Source organism: Rhinolophus hipposideros, assembly GCF_964194185.1.
Source record: "Rhinolophus hipposideros genome assembly, chromosome: X".
NCBI lineage: Eukaryota > Metazoa > Chordata > Mammalia > Chiroptera > Rhinolophidae > Rhinolophus > Rhinolophus hipposideros.
Window position 1 is genome coordinate 26,700,208 of NC_138046.1, and position 22,976 is coordinate 26,723,183.

General features: G+C 48.0%; 1 protein-coding gene across 2 annotated transcripts in view; it reads right to left on the minus strand.

Moving 5' to 3' along the window:
• Positions 1-22,976, minus strand: part of BCORL1 (BCL6 corepressor like 1) — a 59,204-nt gene that overhangs the window by 20,357 nt on the left and 15,871 nt on the right. For both annotated transcript variants that reach the window (XM_081042041.1, XM_081042040.1), the window contains exons 2-8: positions 22,312-22,441; positions 17,567-17,657; positions 14,014-17,283; positions 8,934-9,099; positions 7,768-7,848; positions 4,339-4,728; positions 215-438 (exon numbers count right to left, since the gene is read on the minus strand). In XM_081042041.1, the coding sequence (XP_080898167.1) occupies positions 215-438; positions 4,339-4,728; positions 7,768-7,848; positions 8,934-9,099; positions 14,014-17,283; positions 17,567-17,657; positions 22,312-22,397 (4,308 nt within the window). In that variant the 5' untranslated portion in view covers positions 22,398-22,441. The remainder of the gene's footprint in view (positions 1-214; positions 439-4,338; positions 4,729-7,767; positions 7,849-8,933; positions 9,100-14,013; positions 17,284-17,566; positions 17,658-22,311; positions 22,442-22,976) is intronic.

Here is a 22,976-nt window from a genome sequence, read left to right on the forward strand (position 1 = left end):
TAACTTTAGTTCCCACTCTTCAAATCATCCTTGAACCCTTCTAGAACTAATTTAAAATATTTTAATAAATATGGGTTAATTTGATCCTCCCCATCTACTCACTCCCTCCCTCCCTTCCTCCCTCCCTCAGAGAACTGTTGACTGAAAAGCCTGTGGAAAGCCTGCAGCTCTAGCCCACTCCTCTACCTGCCAAGTCCCCTCAGTAGCAACACACCTTTGCCTCTTCTGAGAGGTTCACCATGTGCTTGGTCTTGCACTTTCGTTTTCCTGATGGCTTTTCTGAATTTTCAAGGCAGGCTGGCTCCTCCAGGTTATTTGAGAGTAAACCATTTGGCGAATCCGAGATCCCCTGGGTTTTGTTGGGCAAGAGAAGGTTCCTGTTCCTGAGGTGGTGCTCCGAACTTTGGGAGGAAGTCTTCTGCTTACGGGCCTTTAAATCTGAAGACAAGAAACAGGAAAGAGTGGATGTCAGGGAAATGGAACTCAGAAAAGCAATGCCTTCCTCTAAAATGAATCAGAGGAATTTAGGGATTAGAATCTCAGTACAAAATTGTGTAACTATCAGCCACCTGTATCTAGTGTGGTGCCGACAATTCCACTAAATACTTCTCAAATGGACACTGTGTTTCAACATCAAAGTCCCTCCTCTACACGAAGGCAACTTTTTCCAGCCCTGCCAGGAGGGAAAGCCCATGTGGCTGTGCCCAAAATGAGGGTAACTTTTAAAAGTTTTCCTCATAGTGCAGAGCAAATGAGAACTTTCTTTTTAGCTTTCCCTTTATCCCCTTAGTCTCTTTCTCCGCTTCGATATAAAAACAAATTCAGAAGCTCTGCTGAACTGAAGTATGAAGTATACTGGGTAGAGAGTAAATAGTAGGAGGCTTCCTTTATAGCCTCAAGTTCTATGTACCTGGCCTGGTGGTCACTCTGAGGACACAAAGATCAAAGCCACAGAAACTCCCTGAAACCAGAAGGTGCCATGGGGACTTGGCAGGTGGGCAATCACAGAAACCTGCTGCCTTACCTGGTTGGAAACCCTGGCTGGAAATCAAATTACTGGAACACACTGGGCAACATCTCTAATTCTAGCTCACTGAACAAAGCATTTTCTAATTTCGGAAAGTGTGGTTGTGATTCCTACGGCTCTTTCCAGCTCCAGAGTAGGAATCCCTGAGTAGCACTAGGAATCCCATTACCAAGAGCCTCATCCCCCACGTCAGTTCTAAACCCCATGTGTAAAGGGGATAGACTGAGTTTGCTCTTATCTCTTAGCTAATATTAGCGTTACATGGCTTGGCCACTAGATGTGTGACTGACTGGAGACAAGCCATAATCTCCTTGAGCCTCAGTTTCTATGCCTGTAAAATGGGGAGAATATAATCCAAATCACAGGACTAATATGAGAATTAAATGAGATAACATATGCAAACCCCCTTTATAAAGTGTTATAAAGAGTAAGGCAAAAAAAAAGAGTAAGGCATCATTATCATATTACTTAAGTGTAAGCTCTTTAGGTAGGGTCTTGCCCATGGGTTCTTTATCTCCCCCACAGGACTGACCACCATGTCTAGCACACAGCAGAGGATCAGTATGTCTGAAATGAATAAATGTGGCCTCGGTTTCTCCAGTTTGTAAAACGAGGGGGCGTTGAGCAAGATCCAAGAATTCTCAACTCGCCTCTTCGGACCTTGGCACGTGCTCTCACGTGTGACATTGCCAAGGGCAGATCCAGATATGGGAACCATAATTACAGTACGAGGAATTGGTGTGGGTTATGCAAAGCTCTCAGAAGGCCAACTGTCCTACTACCCTTTGTCCCAACTAGCCTCAACCCACTAGTGGGTCCTCACACTTGTCCAAGAACTGGTGTGCTAGATGGCTTGCAATGGCACTTCCAGGCAGAACATTCTAAACCAGGGCTTTTTTTTTCTTTTTTAATTTTAAGGAGGGTGTAGCTCATAATAGCCCATGCAGAGATTGAACTGGCAACCTTGGTGTTATTAGCAGCATGCTCTAACCAACAGCTAACCGGACACCCTAAACCAGGGCTTTTGATGCAACAAGTTTGGGCTGGGGCAAAAGAGGAAGGAATAGAACCATGCCTTGTGAGGACCTCAGGAAACACAAGGAAGCCATATTACAGCATTCAACACCACAGGAAAAGTAACAGCCCCTACCCTGTTATCCAGGGCAGGGAAAGCTCTGGAGTTTATTCAATTGTGGCAGAACAAGGGCTTCCTAGTAGCACAGAAAGGGACAGAGAGTGGAGGTAGTACTAGGTGTGTGAGTGGGAGTGGCTCTTCCTATTCCCTCTGCAGGTCAAGAAAGGACATATGCAAGCCCAGGACCAAAGGAAAGATCATGAGGCTCAGTTGGGAGTAAGGTGACCCATCTAATTTGGCCTCTGCCTGACTCTCTGGTGTCCACCTGAAAGATGAGTAGTAATAATAGGAGGGATCCAAGCGTTTTGAGAAGAGACATTATTTTCCAGGCAATTCCTTTATGAAGATGTCACCATCAGATCTGCAGGAAGGTAACCAGACTATATGTCAAAGACAACAGCCTCAACTGAAAACCCTTAGACATACACATGCAGGGAGAATGACCTACTTGCCAGCAACAGAAGCTGCCCTCAAGTCAAATAGGAGGCCTTACTAAGCGGTGTTTTCTATGGTCCTAGAGGTATTTAAGTAAAGGCTGCCTGCCAAGAGAAGAGATCTCTGTATTGGGAGGAAAACTGGACCAGGCAACCTCAAAGGTTCTTCTGCTTCCAAAAGCCCATAAGTTCAATGAGAAGCTTCCAAGCTTCTAGGAAACTGGATCTCATTAGAGAAGATTGGTGATACAAAAGCTCCTCTTCATCCTAACACAAGTGGCTGAGGCCAATGGCTTGACAACTCATTCCTGACCAATCAATTAAGACTCTGGCAGAAAAAAGGGAAATTTATCCCTGCTCTCTCACATATTAGGTTGGTGCAAAAGCAACTGTGATTTAAAAGGTTACAAACAATTGCAAAAACCGCAATAACTTTTGCACCAACCTAACAGTTGACGAAAATTAGCTCAAATTCTCTCAAGTATAGGGATTGGTACCATACTGTGTTTCCCCGAAAATAAGACCGGGTCTTATATTAATTTTGCTCCAAAAGACGCATTAGGGCTTAGGTTCAGGGGATGCCATCCTGAAAAATCATGCTAGGGTTTATTTTCCCGTTAGGTCTTATTTTCGGGGAAACACAGTATGTGTCTCTACTTAAACAGTCAGAAATGAGGTTTAGCCTTCTTTGCATTATAGCAAGTCTAGAATCTACTACCCACTCAATATGCAGTTATTCAGTTTTTGCTACTCAAGAGACTGTAGATATTTACCAGCAGCTCAAGATGAATACATTACAAGGGACAATCAATTGTTGCTTCGAGCAGGGATCAGAGAAGGAGAATGAGAGACAGAGGTGTTCTTATCTTATGGAACCCAGAGACGTGCTTTTTGCTCATCTAGAAATCCATTATAGGAATGTTCCTGAACAGTACTTAGTGGAACATACTGATATTAGCTCAGTGACAGGCTGTACCTCCATGATTACAGATTATAATGTAATATGTGGGGAAGACTTCCTGACTTCCCATGTCACTGTCTGCCATTACATCTGACGTGGCCAAAGAAAGCCTGCTTTTCTCCTTGGGCTGCCTGCTTTTCCAATTCAGGTCCAACAAAAATAATGCTACCTCAGGTCACCTCAAAGTTGCACCAAGTCTCTTAATAACCTTTGTGGCTTTAACCAAGAAAGCAAAGTTGTGCCCACTTCTACTTGAAGTTCTTCTGTTGGGCTGAGCAAACCATTGTACTTCTTTTTAGTTTAGGGGCTGGAGGCATCCCAGAAAAGCCAGTGAATGCCCTCTTTCTTCTTGAATACAGGATTCAAGGAGAGAGAGTTCAACCTCCTAAAAGACCCAACTCCCTCAAGCCAACCGGAGCACTCCCTGGTATCGAGTTGTCCCATGCCAAGGATGTCACTGTGGCCTTGCCCACAGGTTCAGACTTTTATAAGAAATCGGAGGGCTCAGGCCCATGTGTCCTCAGTTCACCTGTAGGTCAGTGCAAACTCATTGGATCTCAACCCCAAGCCGAAACCTCAGACTGGCGTTGAGTGACCCCCTCTGGCAGCTGGAGCTCATAGCACCAGATTTCTATGCGTGCAGAGGCCTTTGACAGGCATAGAGGCGGCAAAGGTGGGAACGCCCAAGATGCCCAAGGGCGCTGCTCAGAAGCCAAAGTCACTGTGGTTTGGGGATGGATGACAGCAGCTCACTGGGATAGCACCCCCTGGCCGGCCTTACCTGCTCTCCCTTTCCGCCGCTGCTCTTCTTCTTGCTCGGTCAGGTATTCCCCAGTCTGATATTTTCGGCTCTTCTGCCGTCTCCGTTTCTTCCTCTTCACCAGGCCCTCCTCCTCATCTTCCTCCTCCTCCTCATTGGTGTCCCACATTTGCCGGGCAGCCTCTGTTCTCCAGGGCATTTCTCGGGCTCGCCACAGGTGCCTGCGGCCCTGGCTCAGCAGAGTCTTGTCCTGGGCATGATGACTGCGATACTGGGTATCCTGTTGGGTCTTTCTTACCTTCCGACGTTTAGCCGGAGTGGGGGTTACCTCCTCTTCCTCCTCTGTGGGGAAGACTTCCTGACTTCCCATGTCACTGTCTGCCATTCCAGCAAAGGAGCTACAGATGCTTCCTGTGGACGGGATGTACAGAAGATGGTCAGGTACGTCCTCAAAAGACAGAGTATGGTGTTGAAGCAAGTGCCCTGGAATAGGAGTTTGAAGGTCTGGGTTCAAGTTCAGGCTCCACCAGTTATTAGCTGTATGCTCTGGAAAAGTTCCTTCACTTCTGTTTCCTTATCTATAAAATGGGGATACTGTTTTCTGCCTTACTGACCTCACAGGACTGTTTTGAGACTCAAATGAGACAATCTGCCCTTAAGCACTTTACAGACTACAATATACCGTGTTTCCCCGAAAATAAGATCTAGCCAGACAACCAGCTCTAATGTGTCTTTGGATCAAAAATTAATATAAGATCCGGTCTTATTTTACTATAATATAAAACCCAGTATAGTATGATATAATATAATATAATATAATATAATATAATATAATATAATATAATATAATATAATATAATATAATATATAATAAATATAATAAATGTAATATAATATAATATAATATAATATAATATAATATAATATAATATAATATAATATAATATTAGTATAAGACCGCGTCTTACATTAATTTTTGCTCCAAAAGACGCATTAGAGCTGGTTGTCCGGCTAGGTCTTATTTTCAGGGAAACACGGTATCACACAGCTAACTAATATCCAAATCACATACCCTTCCTCATCCACTTTGCCACTTTAATTAATTCCACAAACTCTTACTGAGTGCTTACAAGGCACCAAGCATTGTGTGAGGGGCAGGAGAGGGCCATAGGTCCCTGCCCTTTGGAAAATCAGGGTTTAACAGAGAGTGAAGGAGGGCAGAGTGGCATGGTGACCCCACCCCTGCTCACTATGTGACCACTAATCTCGCTGACAGAGCCACCCTAGAGAAGCAGAACTGTCACAAAAGAAGAATCTTGGGAAAAGCAAAGCAAGAATGAGCTCCTTTCCTGTGACATGGCCTGGGTTAGTCCCGCCCAAATGCTCCTCAGCCAGGCCCTCTTCCCTTACATTGACCCCACCTCCAATTGATTGGCCAAGAATCCAGGGGTGGAGCTTTCTCCGTGGCACATCCCCCACCCCCACTTCAACTGCTCCTCACTGCTGGCGAAGCATTTCCCCTTCTTCTCCCCACCACCCCAGAATGATGGTACCTTTCCTGCCCTCCTCTACCACCTTGCCAAGAGGCCATTTTTCTCCCTACTCCTTCCTTCAACTCTGCTAACAACCAAAGTACAATTCTAAATTGGCCCAATTTAGCACGACAGGAGATCTGACATCTTCCTCAGAAACTGCTCTAAAAACACCACCCTTTTTTTCCCAAGGCCTGGCTATTAACTCAACAAACTCCAAAGCGAAGTGAGGTCAACAGAAGAAAGAAATGGTTTGAGGCCCTTGACCCAAAGCTTCAAGTCAGTCAGACCACTTAAAGACAGCAAATATCCAGTAAACTTCCCATTATAAGGACCAGGCAGGGAACAAAGTGTTCTGGTTAATCTAATATTCTGGTTAATACAGAATCACCATAGAGATCACACAGGCATCACCAATTTCCAAAGAATCAAATGTGGTACAATGTGTTTAACACTAAAATGGGACTGGCTGTAATGTAATCACTCTTCAATGATTCAGAAGACACTTCAGGATTTTGTGAGGCCTCCAGACTGTCATTATGAGACCCAATAACCACTGAGCTTTCTATGTGCTGAGATGCCAGTTAATAGAATGTCAGATAACTGAGTTTACACTGTGCCCTGCTTCCCTGTTCTACCACTTTGAATGAAAATCTGGGTGAAATGGGGTAACCACTTCTAGTACTACGTACCAACATGGCAGCTAGCAGACAATAGTGGTGGCTGAAAATGGCTATCCTTTTTCAAATCCTGGGGGTTACCAATACAAATTCAGGGGATCAAATATGAATCTGCTGGCCCTGACCACTCAAAGACCATTCCCAATTTTTATGACACCTGTCACATAGGCCAATAAGGCAGAGGCCCAAAGGCTAAATGTCTATTGATGAGATTGGCCCCAATAATCATGAAATGCCAACACTTGGAATAGAGCCAGTTTTCCTGAGTGGCACAGGCCTTTCTTCTTTCCACCACTGGCTGACAACAAGAGATGCCAAATCCTTATTCTTTTTTTTTGGGGGGGTGGGAAGGAGAACAGGACGTTTTTTATTGGGGAACAGTGTGTACTTCCAGGACTTTTTCCAAGTCAAGTTGTTGTCCTTTCAATCTTAGTTGTGGAAGGCGAGATTCAGCTCCAGATCCAGTTGCCGTTGCTAGTTGCAGGGGGCGCAGCCCACCATCCCTTGCGGGAGTCGAACCGGCAACCTTGTGGTTGAGAGGACGCGCTCGAACCAACTGAGCCATCCGGGAGCTCAGCGGCAGCTCAGCTCGAGGTGTCGTGTTCAATCTTAGTTGCCGGGGGTGCTGCCCACCATCCCTCGTGGGACTGGAGGAATTGAACTGGCAGCCTTGTGGTTGAGAGCCCACTGGTCCATGTGGGAATCGAACCGGCAGCCTTGTGGTTGAAAGGACGGGCTCAAACCAACTGAGCCATCCGGGGGCTCAGTGGCAGCTCAGCTCAAGGTGCCGTTTTCAATCTTAGTTGCAGGGGGCGCTGCCCACCATCCCTTGCAGGAGTCGAGTCAAACTGGCAACCTTGTAGTTGAGAGCGGGTGCTACAACCAACTGAGCCATCTGGCACTGGCCCATGTGGGAATAGAACCGGCAGCCTTCGGCGTTAGGAGCACGGAGGTCCTCGGCGTTAGGAGCACGGAGGTCCAACCGCCTGAGCCACCGGGCCGGCCCCCAAATCCCTATTCTGAAAAGCTAAGCAAATAGTCCTAAAATCATGGGCAATGACCCCCCCACCACCACCTTCACCCCAGGCTCTCTCCTCTCCACCAGGAGCTGGGAATCTTGGCACAGTGAATCAAATTTCCAACTCTCCGCCTGGGCCAATGGCAAAATCACTCGACCAGATTGCTACCTCTCTTGGCAGAGAAGTGCCAAGATAGGCCACAGCCTCAGACTCACTCACCAGACTGACTGCGCGTCCGGGTGCTCAGAACCACAGGGATAAAGTCTCGGAAACTGCTCTTTGCTTTCTTCTCCAAGGAACCTGGTGATGAGTGGTTTGGGGGCAGAAGGCAGAAATGTCACAATCAGAGTCTAAGGACACGAAAGCCCCCCGCACCCCAAGAGGGTCAGGTGGAAAAATCAAGGGAGGCTTTGTGTTTTTCCTGGATTTCATTTATCAGCTCCCCTTACGCTGCTATCACCTACATATCTCTTTTAGAGAAGGAGCATTTCCTGGTGGTTTTTGAAAGCTGGGAGTTGGGTCATTTTTGCTGACACCAAAAAAGGCAGTGCACTGAATCAATTCACCAGCAGGCCAGAAAGTAGAAGGCCAGGCTGCCTGTATGACTGTGTGGCTGCCACATCTCCAGAAAGTTCTAACAGCTGGGGCAGGTCCCACAGAAGGGCAACCTCAATGAATCTTAGAGGATTGAGTGAGGCAGGAAGACGGGAGCAGGAATCAGTGAACAGAGGGAAACTGCTATATAAGAACAGACTAGAAAGAGGCAGGTCACGTCAGACGGGCAAGGCCATAAACATAGGCTACTGCAGGCAGAAATACTTGGGCTTGTCTCTCTCTGACTAGGGTGCCAAGGAACTATTAGCAGCAGAGCATACAGGTTAAGTACACACCTTTGCACCTCAAACATCTTGTGTGTCCCTAAATAATAAGGGTTTAGGATTTCTCTAAACCCCTCTAACTAGCTAGCTAGCTATTAATTTTTAGCTTTTTATAAAGCGAGTTTTCAAATACACCAAAGGTAGAGAAAAGAATGTAACTAATCCCATTCTGCTGTTTTAGTCTCAATCCTCATTAAACCTGTTTCTCCTCTGAACCTAGACCCATTGCAGGGTAATGGGTTGGCTACTCTTGTTGTAGGACTAACTTTTGTCTGTCTGAAAACCACATCTTTCCACCTTCAGAGTGCGCCTTATTCTCGTGAATAGGGCAAGCCCAATAAGCCACTTCTCTCTTTTCGCTTGCCTTTGATTTCAGAGGTGTGAATTATATCCTCCTTCCAGAGTGAGGAAGTCTCCCTTTTTTGTCCGTCTCAGACCCCTCCCCTCCAGCCTGCCCTAGGGATCCTTCTGCAGCCCACCCCAGAGGGCCAGGACCTGGGGGCCTACCTTCCTCATGGCCATCAGCTCGTTTTCCTGGAGACTGGGACTCCGGTTTGGTTGGCTTCCGGTGCTTGTGCTTTACCCTGGTTCCATTGTGCTCTTTTCCTGAATCTGAAGCCCCCCTGGGGCTTTTCTTGGTGGGTTCCTGGGGGTCACTAGGTGGCTTCCGGCACTGTGAAGAGGTAGAGAGGGTCAGGTCTGAGGTCAGTTTCTCTTCTTAAGAAAGTTCTCCTAATGCTGAGCCCTGTGTCCTGATTCTGACACATAGACACAAGCTCCCCAGGTGGGGGCCGGGGGAAGGGGCCACCTGCTGCCTTCCACAGTGGGCTACAGAGGCTTTTCTGGACTAAATCCTTTGTGCTAGCTAATCCCCATAGACCTCCACACCCCATCATTTTAAACAGGTCTACAGAATCTGCATTCACAAGCCGAATAAATACCCAAAGCCATTTTTTTTTATTGTTTCCAAAGCCATTTTAAAAGGTGCAAAGTCAGGACCCATGCTCTCTATATCCGAAGAGCAATAGAGATGGGCAGAAAACAAAAATGCCCCTTCTGCAAGTTGGGTGACTACATTGTTCAAACAACTTCACTGTGAATGGTACTCACATCAACAACTGAAAATAATGTGGGGCACTGGCCAACTCAAGAAAAATTGTCTATTTTCAAGTGTAAATTAATACCAGAAAATAGATTCAACTAAGGTAAGAAGAAAGGCAAGACACAGGAGCAATTAAAATCTCCCCACACTTATGAAAGACACAGAAAAGGCATAGGCATTATTAATAATGCCACTTTATACTTTGCAGTACTTTAAACTTTTCAATGTACTCTATTATTTGATTTGATCTTCCCAAAAATTCTGAGAGGAGAAGCTGAAATCATCCCCATTGAACAGACAAGGAAACCAAGACAAGAAGTTAAATGATTTGTCCAGGGCAACGTGCAACCCATGGCATCTGTTCACTCAGGGGCTGCCGCTTCCTAGACAGACCTACAAGTCAGCTCATTTGTGCTTGCAGTGACAAATTGGCAGAGCAGGGACTAAGAACCAGGGCTCCTGGTTTGTAGCCTAGACATCTTCCTATCATCTCTCACTCCTCTATTTCCCTCCTTGTGTCCTTGACTGTTTGGCTCAGCCCCACTCATGCCTACTGCCTGGTGCGTCAGATAGGAACAATGGTTGCACTATACACCGCAAGGACACTCAACCTAACAGTCACATATTCTCACAAGCTTTGAGGTCTCTCCACACCACCAAACAAGAAATAGGGAACGGTAGGGATTTGCAGTATTCTAGTATCCAGGGACTGCAGAATAGGCAAAACGACTCAACGATGAAAGGAGGCTCTAGGAAGAAAGAGCTGTTTTCCTCCTAAGCAGACCCACGTGCCACCTTCTAGAACGTTATCACTGTTTAGCTCCAGCTAAGGGGATGGCAGATATCATATTGATGGAACATTTTCTGGGGGCGTGTGTGTGTGTGTGTGTGTGTGTGTGTGTGTGTGAATTCTCCAGGGAAGTCACCATTCCCCGTCAAATTCCAGGGATTCCTACTATCCCATGAATTCCTCATGCTCCTTATTCAGCAGAGGGTTGAGCTGAAAATTCAAATTCAATTCCCCCCTTTGCTTGCTGCCAGTTCCTATAAACCAAAGTGTTAGGAGAAATAAAGAACTGGGGAGGAAATAGGAAGATGGGAAACTGCTTCTTAAAATTTGACCTTCAGGTATGGCCAGAGAAAAACTATTTTAAGTCAGAGGGACTTCAGTTCCATGAATATGTCCTATTTATTTCTGAATATCATTTTAGCTGGCTCTTTCAAGTACAGATCATTAACTTTTACTTCCTAAGACAGATAAAAACAAGTACAATATCTAGAAGGGATTTCTGTCTGTATCTTCTGCAAAGGCAGCTCTGACAGTAAAAATATTCCAACTTAGGTATAAAGTTGGGAGGATGGGGAGACCATGTAAGATGAATGTTGCAGTGAACATAGTATGGAAGGTTTTCCAAAGGATGAAAAGACAATAATATACACCCAGTGCCAGACGAAGTAGAATTCTTCCTTCTCTGATGATTCAGAAGGTCCTTCAGGATTCTGCGAGGCCTTGGGGCAGGTAGGGTTGGAGACAGGTGACTCTTCTGATTCTTGGCCATGCCCTGAAAGGGGCTGTGTTGAATTAACCCCTGACCATAGTTTGCTTATCAATGGTTTCTTTCTCAGGAAAGTGGAACATAAGAAAAGAAAGACCTAAGTTATTTGCTTTCCTGAAAAAAAGGACATTTATTAAATCATTACAGGCCATCGCTAAGGGCTGCTTGAAGGCCCCTGATATCTCTGCCCTCTGCATGTGTCAGTTGGCCCAGTGAACTGTCCATCCAATATAGGAAGAGGCAGTGCCTGCGTGTCATCCAGTCATCTGCAAGACATACTGGTAAGCTCCATGGGAGCAAGGACCACATCTATTAGGTTGGTGCAAAAGTAATTGTAGTTTTTGCAATTTTTTTTAAATTTTTTATTGGGAAAGGGGAACAGGACTTTATTGGGGAACAGTGTGTACTTCCAGGATTTTTTCCAAGTCAAGTTGTCCTTTCAATCTTAGTTGTGGAAGGCACAGCTTAGCTCCAGGTCCAGTTGCCACTGTTAGTCACAGGGGGCGCAGCCCACCATCCCTTGCAGGAGTCAAACCAGCAACCTTGTGGTTGAGAGGACGCGCTCCAACCAACTGAGCCATCCGGGAGCTCAGCGGGAGCTCAGCTCAAGATGCCCTGTTCAATCTTAGTTGCAGGGGGTGGAGCCCTCCATCCCTTGTGGGAGTCGAGGAGTTGAACCGGCAACCTTGTGGTTGAGAGCCCACTGGCCCATGTGGGAATCGAACCAGCAGCCTTCCGCATTAGGAGCATGGAGCTCCAACTACCTGAGTCACCGGGCCGGCCCCTGCAATTATTTTTAACCTTTTAAACAGCAATTACTTTTGCATCAACCTAATATTTTACTGGCAATGCTAACAATAATAACAGCGGCTGCTACCACTTACTGAGCACTTACTATGTGCCGGTAGGTTGTCAGCATTTACGTATATCACCTCATTGAATCGTTTTTTAACGATAGCTTTGTTGATGTATAATTTATTGAGATACACCATATAATTCATTCATTTAAGTATACAATTCAGTTGTTTTTAATACAGTCACAAAGTTGTGTAATCGTCATCACTATCTAGTTCCAGAACTTCATCACCCCATGTAGAAACCCTATCCCCATGAAGCCATCACTTCCCAGTCCCTATCCCCACCAGCCTTAGGCAGCCACTGATCTACGTTCTATCTCGATTGATTTGCCTATTCTGGACATTTCACATCATCATCTCATTTAATCTTTACATAGTCCTATGAGTAGGTACTATTATTGTCTCATTGTACAGATGAGAAAACTGAGGGCCAGAGAAATTAAGTAATTTGACTGATATCACTCAGGTAAGAAGTAGGAACAAGATTCAAACTCAGACACTGGGCCTGGTTGCAGAGAGCACACTCCTCACCAAAACACTATTCCACCCACCTAATGATGGAGTCCCACTGCCTGGGAAGGACTGGCATGTACGAGCTTCTCAACAAACACTTGCTAAGTGGTCAGTAAAATAGCTATGCATAATAAGAAGAATGGAAGATAGTACGGTATAACTGAAGATGAACATGAACTTTGGAGCCAATGAGTTCCAGCTCTGCCATTCAGTAGCTGTGTAACCTTGGGTAACTTACCCACTCAGTCTGTTTCCTTTATTTTCTTATCTGTAAATTGGGTGTAGTGTTTACCTCATAGGGTTGTTGTAAGGACTAAGTTAGAAGATGTATATAGGAAGCATTTGGTATATAGTAGTTCAACAAATGGGAACAACTATAATGACATGAATTATTATTATTCTTATTACCATCAAGGGCAGATTGTAGTTACCTGAGCAAATGCTATATAGTACATATATTCTACTGTGTTGTGACCTATGTTCCTACTTCGCACATCTCTGCCATACAGAGGTGGTTGTGAGGTCATTGAGTAAACCCCATCTGAATTCTATCCTCGGGGTTCTTAATCTGCAGTCCATGGATGGGCTTTGGGGAGGGAGTGGGTCCATGAACCCCTTGAAATTATTGGCAAAATTCTGAGGTCCGTAGCTCTCATCATTTCTCAAAGCACTCTATAGTGCAAAAAAGACTAAGAGTTTCTGCCTCAAATAAATTCATGGTGCTCTGGCTAGAAATCTATTCATCAGTGTATATCAACATCCAGTTTGAAGGCTTGTTAACAGAACTTCAAATTGCTCCATATTTTGAATAAGCCCTATCCTCAACTGCTTCAAGAATCTCCTTGGATCACCAGTGGCTTTTCGGATCCCCTCTGGAGGACCACCGGATTCAAGTCAAGTCCTTGTGACCCACCTTTCTGCTTAGAACACTGCCACCATCCTTAGCCCATTAAGAACCCAGACCTAGATGCTTACCTGCCTTGCATACCAAATTTCCAATGGGCAGAAACCCCAAAGCTGCCACCCTAAGCATTCCGGGGGTAGGAAACTGGCGGATAAGCCCAGAAGCCAAATTGGCTCTAGCCCCACAAAACTCCAAGCAAATCCTGAGCAGGCTCCCCCAGTGGTACAGAGAACAACCCTGTCAAAGGCCCCTTCCCTCCCTGGGCCCCAAGTTCTCAAGGCCAGCGGTTGTCTTAGAAAAGGAAAAGGAAGAATGGTTATGCAAGGAAGGGCCTGTTATTGATTTCCCTCACCAATACCTTCTTCCGCTTTCCAACCTCATCTGGGACAATGGTTTCCCTTGCTTCAGGGACCAAACCATTTCCTACATCCTACAAAATGCACGCCAGCCTCTCTACATGCTAAAATACCACATATGGAGAATGTGACTTAGAAAGGGGAGAGCAGGTCATTATTCACTTTATATATGCCTTCCAATCAGTTCGGTTCACAGAGCTACCCAACAACACTGCCACAGTTAAACAAGGTTGACATGTGCAGGGCAAAGCAGACTACTGGTGTCTGGGCCCTGTCCTCAACCTCAGTCCAGTACTAACCTTGGGTCCATGGGAACTCCGGCCTATGACCTTGGCTTGTGACTGCTGCTCCTCACCATCCTTCTCTTTGCCACACTTCATTTTCTTGTGTGGCAGAGATTCAGTCACCCCATCGGTCACCCCATCTGGCTGCCACTTGTTCTTGCAAGCAAAGACCCCCACGCTTTCCTGTTTCACTCGGGCCTGCCCAGCCTTATTCCGAACTTCAGCTTGGCCCCTCTGGGGAGCTGCTGGGAGTCCATCGGCCCGGAAGCAGGTGGCTAAATTGAAGACCACATCACCATCCACCTTCTCCATTTTCACCCGTCCCAGGTCCACCTGGCTTCCAAGCTGCGAAAGCTGTGTATTGGAGCCCCTCTTGCCGCTTGGGACAACGTCCAAGGTAAGTTCCTTGGGGCGGCTGTCATGAGGTAGCAATGGCAGCTCGGGCATCTTGCGCAGGTTCTGGGGGGTGGCCAGGACCAGTTCGTGGGACATGTAGGTGGCCAGCACTTGGTTCTTAGGCTTTGTGTCTCCTGCCAGCTTCACGCCACAAGTCCCCTTAGGGCCTTCTGTCTTAGGAGTGCTGTCAGGGCAGAGGTGGCTCTCTGATTCCTCAGGCCCCTGACTTACTCTTATGTCCCCACTGCTAGGCTGAACAGACAGCGCTATGGTCCCTGTCTGAGGGCTGAGAGTCAGAAGGACGGGGTTGACTTGTTCTTCATAAGGCTTGGCAGCAATGCGGCAAGTTTTGTTCTTTGTGCCAGTGTCCTGCTCTGGAGGAAAGGTGCCCCCAGGCCGTGGCTGCCCCTCGGGAAGTCCATGCACAGCTTCAGTGGGGCCGAGAGACGGCACGCCAGAAAACTCAGAAACAACGCTGGTGGGCCTAATGGGCACTCCCTGACTGGGGGTTAGTTGCCCGGCACTGGAAATGCCAATGGAAAGCAGAGATGCTTGGTGGTATGGTGACCAGCCAACAGGCAGGACCTGGGTGCTGGTGGGTTTCCCATTGACTGAACACCGTGGGTAAATATTTGCTGGCCCCGTGGGCTTCCATAGAGAGAGCTCCTTGCTTTGGCAGCCTGGCAGCCCGGGGGCGATGCGGGCTGGGGTGTAACGTTTGACTGTGCTTGGCTGTCCCTCAGTCCCAGCCTGGCTGCCCTTCTTGCCACAAGAGGCACCAGTGCTCTTAGGCTCTCCTTGATCGATGATAGAGATGGGTTCCTGCTTGGGGAGATGGCAGGGGTCTCTGTTGAGGCCCAGGTTGGGCTCCTTGTTCAGCAGCAGGGAGGCAGGCACTGGGTTGGCCACTCCCACGTAGGTGCCAGGAATGGTGCTGATCAGCGCAGTTGAGTTCTTCACCCAGGTGCTCGGGTCCCCATTCCTCACAATCTCAGGAAAGATGACGAAGGGCGAGGCAGTGGAACCCAGGCATGAGGTGACATTGCTGCCAGCAGCCTGGGTTGTGCGCTGAGACCTAGACAGGACTGTGGAGAGGAGGGCCTTGCTGCTGGTGTGCACGGGGGTCAACACAGGCATGGGGGGTGTCTTGCGTTGATTCGGCAATGGAAGCTTCTGGCGGTTGGACTTAGAGGAGAGGTCGAGGGGCATCTCGCTGCACTCTGGTGGAGAGGCCATCTCTCGCTCCAGCTGTGGAGGTGACTTGAGGGGGGAGAAGGTGACGGAAGTTCCTTCTGTTTGCTGTTCGGCACCACCTGGCATCTTGGTGGCGTGGAGTGGGGCTGAGCTTACGCTGGGGGCTGGCAGCAAAGGTTGTGGTGCTGGAAGCACCTTGGCAGAAGCAGTGGAGAGGGAAGTATCTGCCAAAGACCCAGGGACCCCATCGGGCGCAGGCTGGGTGCTGGTGCTGCCAGATGGGGAAGCACATGGGAGCCTGTTCACCTCCAGAGAGACCAGCTTGGAATCTGAAGTCAGAGGCCGGGCCACAGAAAATGCATATGGGTAAGACCGTAGCTCTGGGGAGGCCAGCACACCGGGGAGACACCTGTCCTGCAAGTAGGATGGCAGGACAGGGAGTGTAAGAGTGGAGGAAACTCCCAGGGTGGTTGGCAGTGTGGCCACACTGAGTGGCTGCCCACAGCTCGGAGGTGGGATATATACCAGTGGCTGGCTCGGGGTCAGTACCGTCCCTGGCTGAAAGGACAGAGGGACTTTTTGCATAGCTGGTGCCTGAGCTGCAGGAAAACACACTCGACTCAAACTAAAGGAGGCAGGGATGGGTGCAGATGTAGGAATGGCAGTTGGCGTGGCAGCCGGCATGGGCGTGGGGGCTGGAGTAAAGATTGGGGCTGGGGTGGGTGCCGGCACCGGGGTAGGAGCAAAGGCAGGGATGAGGGTGGGAGTGGAAGGTGGGCCAGACGATGGGGTTGGAGTGGCCATCGGCACTGACGGAGGGCCGGGAGCTGCTGGAGGCGTGGATGCCGGCATGGGAGCCAGGACTGGAGTGGGGACAGGTGCCAGAACAAGGGTTGGAGCCGAAGGGGGCACAGGAGCCTGGATCAAGGCCAAGGGAGGAGCTGAAACTGGGACTGAAAGGGGGGTAGGGGCTGGAGCTGACAGGGGAACGGGGCCCGAGGGCGGAGCAGAAGCTGGCATGGGCACCAAGACCGAGGCTGAAACCGAGAGGGGATTCGAATCAGAGATGAGCGTGGGCACTGATGGTGGTGCAGGAGCCAGAGCCGGGACTGGTGCTAAGGGAGGGGAAGGAGCCGGAGCCGAAGTGGCAACCTGGACAGGAACTAGCCCCGAATGGGGCACTGGGGCGGGGACAGAGAGGGGAACCTGGAATGGATCCGGAACAGACGGGGGGACGGAGGCTGAACTGGGAGCAGGGGGGCAGATGGGAGCTGGCAGCGGACTGAAGTTAGTGGTAACCAGAGGCAGGGTTCCCTCCACGGGAACTCCAGTTCCCAGAGTTGCCAAAATGAAAGTATTCTTCTCCCCAACACCATGCCCGGAGTCCAAAGCCTTTACCCCAGCAGGTGAGCAGTCCACCTGTTTGCTCATTGGGGTGCTGAGGGGAGTCCAGGAGCAGTCCGGCCTGCTGTTGCCTGCTTCGGTGCCGTCAGGAAGCGGAAGCTTTAGCCCGTCTCCCGGGCTGCTCAGGGGTACCAAGAGAGCCTCGGCCTCTGCCACATTGCCAGCATAGTCCATTTTCGGCTGGGGGTTGTCAGGCTTGTCTTCTGACTTGTACCCAAGTTTTTCTGTTGCACTGCCATCTGGCTCTGTCCCCCGGGCATTGCTGCCACTTCCAACTGCTGTGAGCTCCACCTGCAACAACAGAGCAGTGTGCCCATCTTAGTAGCTCTCTGTGGATGGTGTAAGTGTCCCAAGGCCCAGGTGAAGTGACCGCTGGTCCTCTTTGCATCTCAACCAACCAGGTCTCAGCAGAAGCAAAGAGCAGCTGGCCAATTTCTGTCTCACATACAGCAACTCCTGGGAAATACCCTGTCCCTTCCTGTCCCCCGGCTGAGGACAGCAGGCTGGGCACATCACCCAGGCAGTTCAGCTCCATCCTTTGGCAGGTGGCACGTGGCTCCACATAGCCCCTTACCTTGGAAAAACTGCTGCTGACACAAAACTCCTGAGATCCAAAGCGCTGGCAGTCACCTGTCGTGGACTCCTCATCAGAAAGAGGTGCTCTTCTAGCATGGGAGACACAACCAGAGAAGACATGAGGCCTAGTTTTGGGACCACCGCCACCTTCCCCAGAATTCCCCCTGCCTGCCTAGGTTCCCATAAACTTTCCTGTCTTGCTTCCCTTGGTGGCTTGGGGGAAACCACAAGGAATTAGAGGGTCCAAGTCACAAACCAGAGCCTCCATGCCTAGCTTTGCAAGTTCCCACAAAAGAGCCCAGTCTGACTAGACTACCCTCTTTGGGCTGTGTATCCTGTTTTCTAGTGCTCTTGCCAGGAGTATGAAGGACACCCCAGCACTTTTGCCTTGTCTCCTGAGCTTACCCGTCAAAGTGACCATCTACAAGGTACTGGGAATTGCCAAAAGGGGAGAGGTGAATCACAGAAGATCTCAAAAGGCATGCAAACTGCTTTTCTCTTAAATGCCATCTTAAGTCTATAAGGGAAGAGAGCTGTAGGTACCATAAGAATAATCTTCCTAAAACAAATAACCACCTCCACTGTGTTCCATGTTCTAAATCTGAATCATCACCTATTCACATGATGGGCTTGCCTAGAGCACATATACATTTATTAGCACACATGATGATACTGATTCAAGGCCACCAGGTCACTGGGTGCTAGGGACATTTGAAGGGCACCACTTCTTTCCCTCCAGAGTACCTACCTCTTCCCTCTTTCTGGAATACCAGCGAGCTCCAGCCAGCGCCTTCCCTCCTACCTTTATACCCTGCCTGTGTCCCACCCCTGCCATCTCCCCACTCTTCCCTTGGCACCCTAGTACCACCACATTCTTTCCCATCCCAAAGGGAGGCCTTAAAGGCCACAGATCCTAAAATCAAGTTGGTGTATCGCAGAGGGAAGGGCTCAAGACCAGAGAGCTGGGTTACAAAGGAGGGAAACTTAACTGTATCCCCACATGCTCAAAAAGTCTCCTCTAAATTTCAGACAAGAATCTTAGAAAATGGTACATCCGGACAAAAAAGAAAGTCAGACTGGGAGGCTGAAGTTGAAGAGAGGATAACACCCCCTGGAAGTTTGGTAGTTTGAGTAAAGGAAGAGTGTCCAACTGTCTGTCCTAGGGAATACACAGTGGGGCAGCAGCAGTGGTGTGAGTGGCCAACTGGGAGGTTTGGGTGCCAGGATGAAGCTCCAGCAGAAGTGCCACACAGCAGCTCCCAAGGGGGCAAAGCACAGGAATGCTCTGTGCACCACTCGGGCGGTGGACTGCCTTGAGTTTTGCCTCCCTTCTTTGGAGCCTCGCCCTGAGCCCCTGAAGAAGACAGCATCCACCTCACCAGCCATCCTAGCCAGAGGGCAGTGCAGGTGCCCCACAAGACAGGGGAGAGCCCTGATAACTCCCTCCCTCCCACTGTAACAAGGCACCATTGATGGACTCCAAAATCGTACCTGGGGCAAGAGAAGCGAAAAAGGCAAGGGTGATCACCAGAGGACTCTCCCCATCTTTTCAGGTCTAAGTAGGGGGAGTAGGGGGGAGGGGAGGCTTGTTCTCTTTCAAAGGAAGCTAAGCTTGCAGAAGTGGGAGGGTTCTACTGCTAGCACTCACTGTTGGTGACAAACAGAAATGATGGTAAGGAGAGGCAAGAGCTGGAGATGCAGTCATGGGTCTCAAAGATGGGGACAAAGCAGGGCCTGAGGTTAAAGGGAAAACATACCTTGACATCAACTCCTGAGAGACCAGAAAAGCAAGACCTATCCTCAGTCTTGGGCCAGAGAGAAGAGTGTTCCAAGTAGACTTGCCAGGGATGTTTTTTGGGTTTTGTTTTTTTGGGGGGAAGGATGGTGGTGAGGGGAAACAAGCGGCAGTGCCTCCCCTCTTCACCAACCCCACATGAGAGAGTGCAGAGGGAGGATGCTATTTATTTACATTATCTCCCCTCCTGACCATGCAAAGGGGAGCTGGCTGCATACTCAACCACCCGCCTTGCTCTGCTTCCACCTAGCATAAAATCATCTTGAAAGCAGAAACCCTGACCTCCAAGGAAGCCACCAGAGAGTGCAGAGCCAGCCGCCAATCCAGAGACTCTGGAGGTGGCAGCAGCAGTGGCAGCAGTCCTGGCTACTCCAGCCATCCCACACCTGAGTGCCAGCCCCCAAGGCTTTGGGAAAATGTCGTGAGGCCACATTTCAAGTCCTCTGAGAATTGGGGTGTGCAAAGCTAAGAAAACATTAAATTGTTCCATTGAGGAAAAAAACTGGGACAGGAATAACTTGCAGGGGAGGGGTACACCCAGAGAGCTGGTCAACCAGGCAAGGTTAGGAGGGTTCAGGTGGCTGGGAGGAGGGAGCAGGAGTCAAAGCAGGCTTCAATCAGGACTGAAAATCAATCCTGCCATTTTTTCCCAATAGAGGTGACCCTGGGCTGTTATGCTCAATGCTTTGTTGAACTTAAACCAGAACTGACCATAACCTTTCTAGGCCATTTTCCTAATTATTAAGGGCTAGCACCACTGTCAGACCAGACCTTTTACAGTTTCTGTTGAGCCCTGTTTAGAGGTCACATGCCAGGTTCCTTATCTCCCAGCCCTGTAGAATTCCCCTGCTTCAAGTCTCACCACACACCAAGACCACCTTCATTCCAAACAGGGTCTTCCCCAAACACACCGTGTGGGAAATGCCAACCCTCACCTCAAACTCCTACTCATCCCTCAAGCCCTGACTCCAGTGTCACTGCCTCTGGGAAGCTTTCCCTTATTCCCCCAGGAAGTTTGTCATTCTTGAATCTAGACTCCCACAGCATCTGTACATGCCACTCTACAACACTAACCACCAATGTCCAGTGACGACTGGTTTACTCTCAATGGGTTTAATAAACGTTTGTTGAATAAAGGAATGAATGGGTGCAAGAAAGGAAGCAAGCAAGCAAGCAGAGATTTCGCGGGAGGTTTAACTAGAGTCAGCCACCGGGGGCCAGCAGAAAGCCCCTGCCCCTGGTCCCTGCAGTCCTCAACTGCATCTGATGAAGCTGGGCAGGCTTCCCAAACATACCTTTAAGAGTTAAGCCACAGGTACGGCTTTATACCCAAAATGTCAAAGTTCTACAAGTTGTAAAACACTGAGAAAGATGGTTTTTAAATAAGGTAAGATCACATTTTGGAAATCAGCTGTAGCATGGCCTAGACTGTAGCAGGAAGGCGACAATAAAGGGTAGGGAAGATCAGAAGTGACAACGCTTAAAAGGTCATCTTAACCACTAGGCATATTTGGTAATTTAACATCTGCAGAAAGGTCCATAAAGAGGGAAAATCGGGTTTTGTGCCCACTCCCTGCTCCTTTCTGAGCAGGCACTTAGAATGGACAGTGAACCAAGGTAACTTGAGCACTGATTTTTTTTGAAGTCTCTAGTCCAAGATCTCTGTATCAAAGTCTCAACCACTTCTAACTAGTTGCCAATGAATACTTACACAAACCAACACCAATACCCTGCCTTCCCCCAGATCATCCCTTAGTAATTATCTAAGGACATACCTCACATGCAAAGGAAGATACCTTTCTTATTAAGATCTGAAATAATTTTGTCTTGTTTTCCTTGGTCTTGACTTTTGTATTCTAAAATTAAATTCCTTTTAAGTCCACTCTAACTTCTTCCTCAGTATAAACAACATTAAGCAATCAGGTGAAAAATGGCTTTAAAAAATAAAAAAGGTCTATTCTCCTAACCTGAACCTCACACAAGTACGCACTTCTCCAGTTAACAATGGAAAAAGAAAATAGATAGACACAAAGACGTCCACTCCTTTTCCTTTCAAAATTGCCACCATTCCCCCACATGCACACATACCTATGCACACACTTCTAAGATTTACCCAAGGAAATGACATTTCTTGAATCCTAAGAAAAGACATCATTCTGTGTTCTAGGTGACTGATCAGGTGTATTTGAACTCAGAAAATGGATGGACTGAAACAATAGCTAAACACCAGAAAGCATGGGGGAGCCATGCCATCTCTAAAAATGGGAGAGGCATTGCAACCATCACACACAGTTCTTTGGCAAACGGTTACGAAAATCAAATATTAAATCTGAAGGCCATTTTGAGTGCCTTTCATGTGGGGCATGATCAGGAAATGGCATAGCTTGGTCAACCAAATATTTTGGTGAACAGAGAACTGAAAATACACAGATATCAAAGAGGCATCACCAACTCTCAATTTCGTATGAAAACTACAGTAAGCAGTTTGATCTACCTTTGATACTTCATAAGGATCTCACTGCAAATCGCCATTAGCCTCATGAGGCAGGAAGGCACTGATCACCAGAACACCCACTAACAGTACCCAGTACAAAGCTGAATGATAGAATTACCTTTCTTCCAGGCTTAAATCCATGCCAAAAATATCTTATGCATATCTGTGGACACCAAACATGGTTGTAGCAAATAAAAACTGCAATTGCCTGAGCTTCCCCTTACTCTACCATCTGACAGTTTTTAATGAGTAGACAAATACTGGTTGGTGAAAGGTCATCTCTTGGCCTCCTCACCTTCATCTGAACACGGATGGCAAAGCAGAGCAGGCCACTCACACATTCCCAGCCCCATCGCATCTCAAGAAAATTAGAAACGACCAGCAACCCCTTCCCCAGACCCTGCTGTGGCTATCCCTCTGGTGAGTAGGTACCACTCACTGGAGGCCGCCTCACCTCTCCTCGTTGATGCCACACATGCGAATCCGGTCAGAACTGGTCCAGTTGTGCACGCCGCTGTAGAGCGGTGCTGTAGAGATCATGACAGCCACTCACCACCAGATAGGACCTGCTGTGGCCACTCCCCCTGAGGAAAAAGAACCCCAAAAAATCAAAACTCATAACAGGGACAGCTGCTTTAACTACCTTTAACACGGAAACACTTAAATAAAGGTAGTTATAGCACCAAAATGTTAAAGCAGTCTCTCTCACAAACCAGACTGCTATGGGAAATGAAGGGCCAAATTGGGATGAGGGAGCACCAGCTTTCCAGGAATCCATAGGTTTCAGGATGGAAATGAAGATGCTGTTAATCACCTAGAGTGATTTTTAAATTATCGTAAAGACAGATATCCTTGAGTGTTCGAGGAAATTCAATCTATTTCAGACAAATGAGATGACAGTATATTTTTCTACAGACATTTAGCCTAACCAACTACAATTATAGGGTCGTTCTCCTACGTGAACAGTGTATTGAAAGACTACTGGGGATCTTTTTCTCATCAACTCTAGTCCACGGGTACTAAAGTTTTTTGTTTTATTTTATTGTATTGGGGGAATATCGGGGAACAGGGTGTTTCTCCAGGGCCCATCAGCTCCAAGTCGCTGTCCTTCAATCTAAT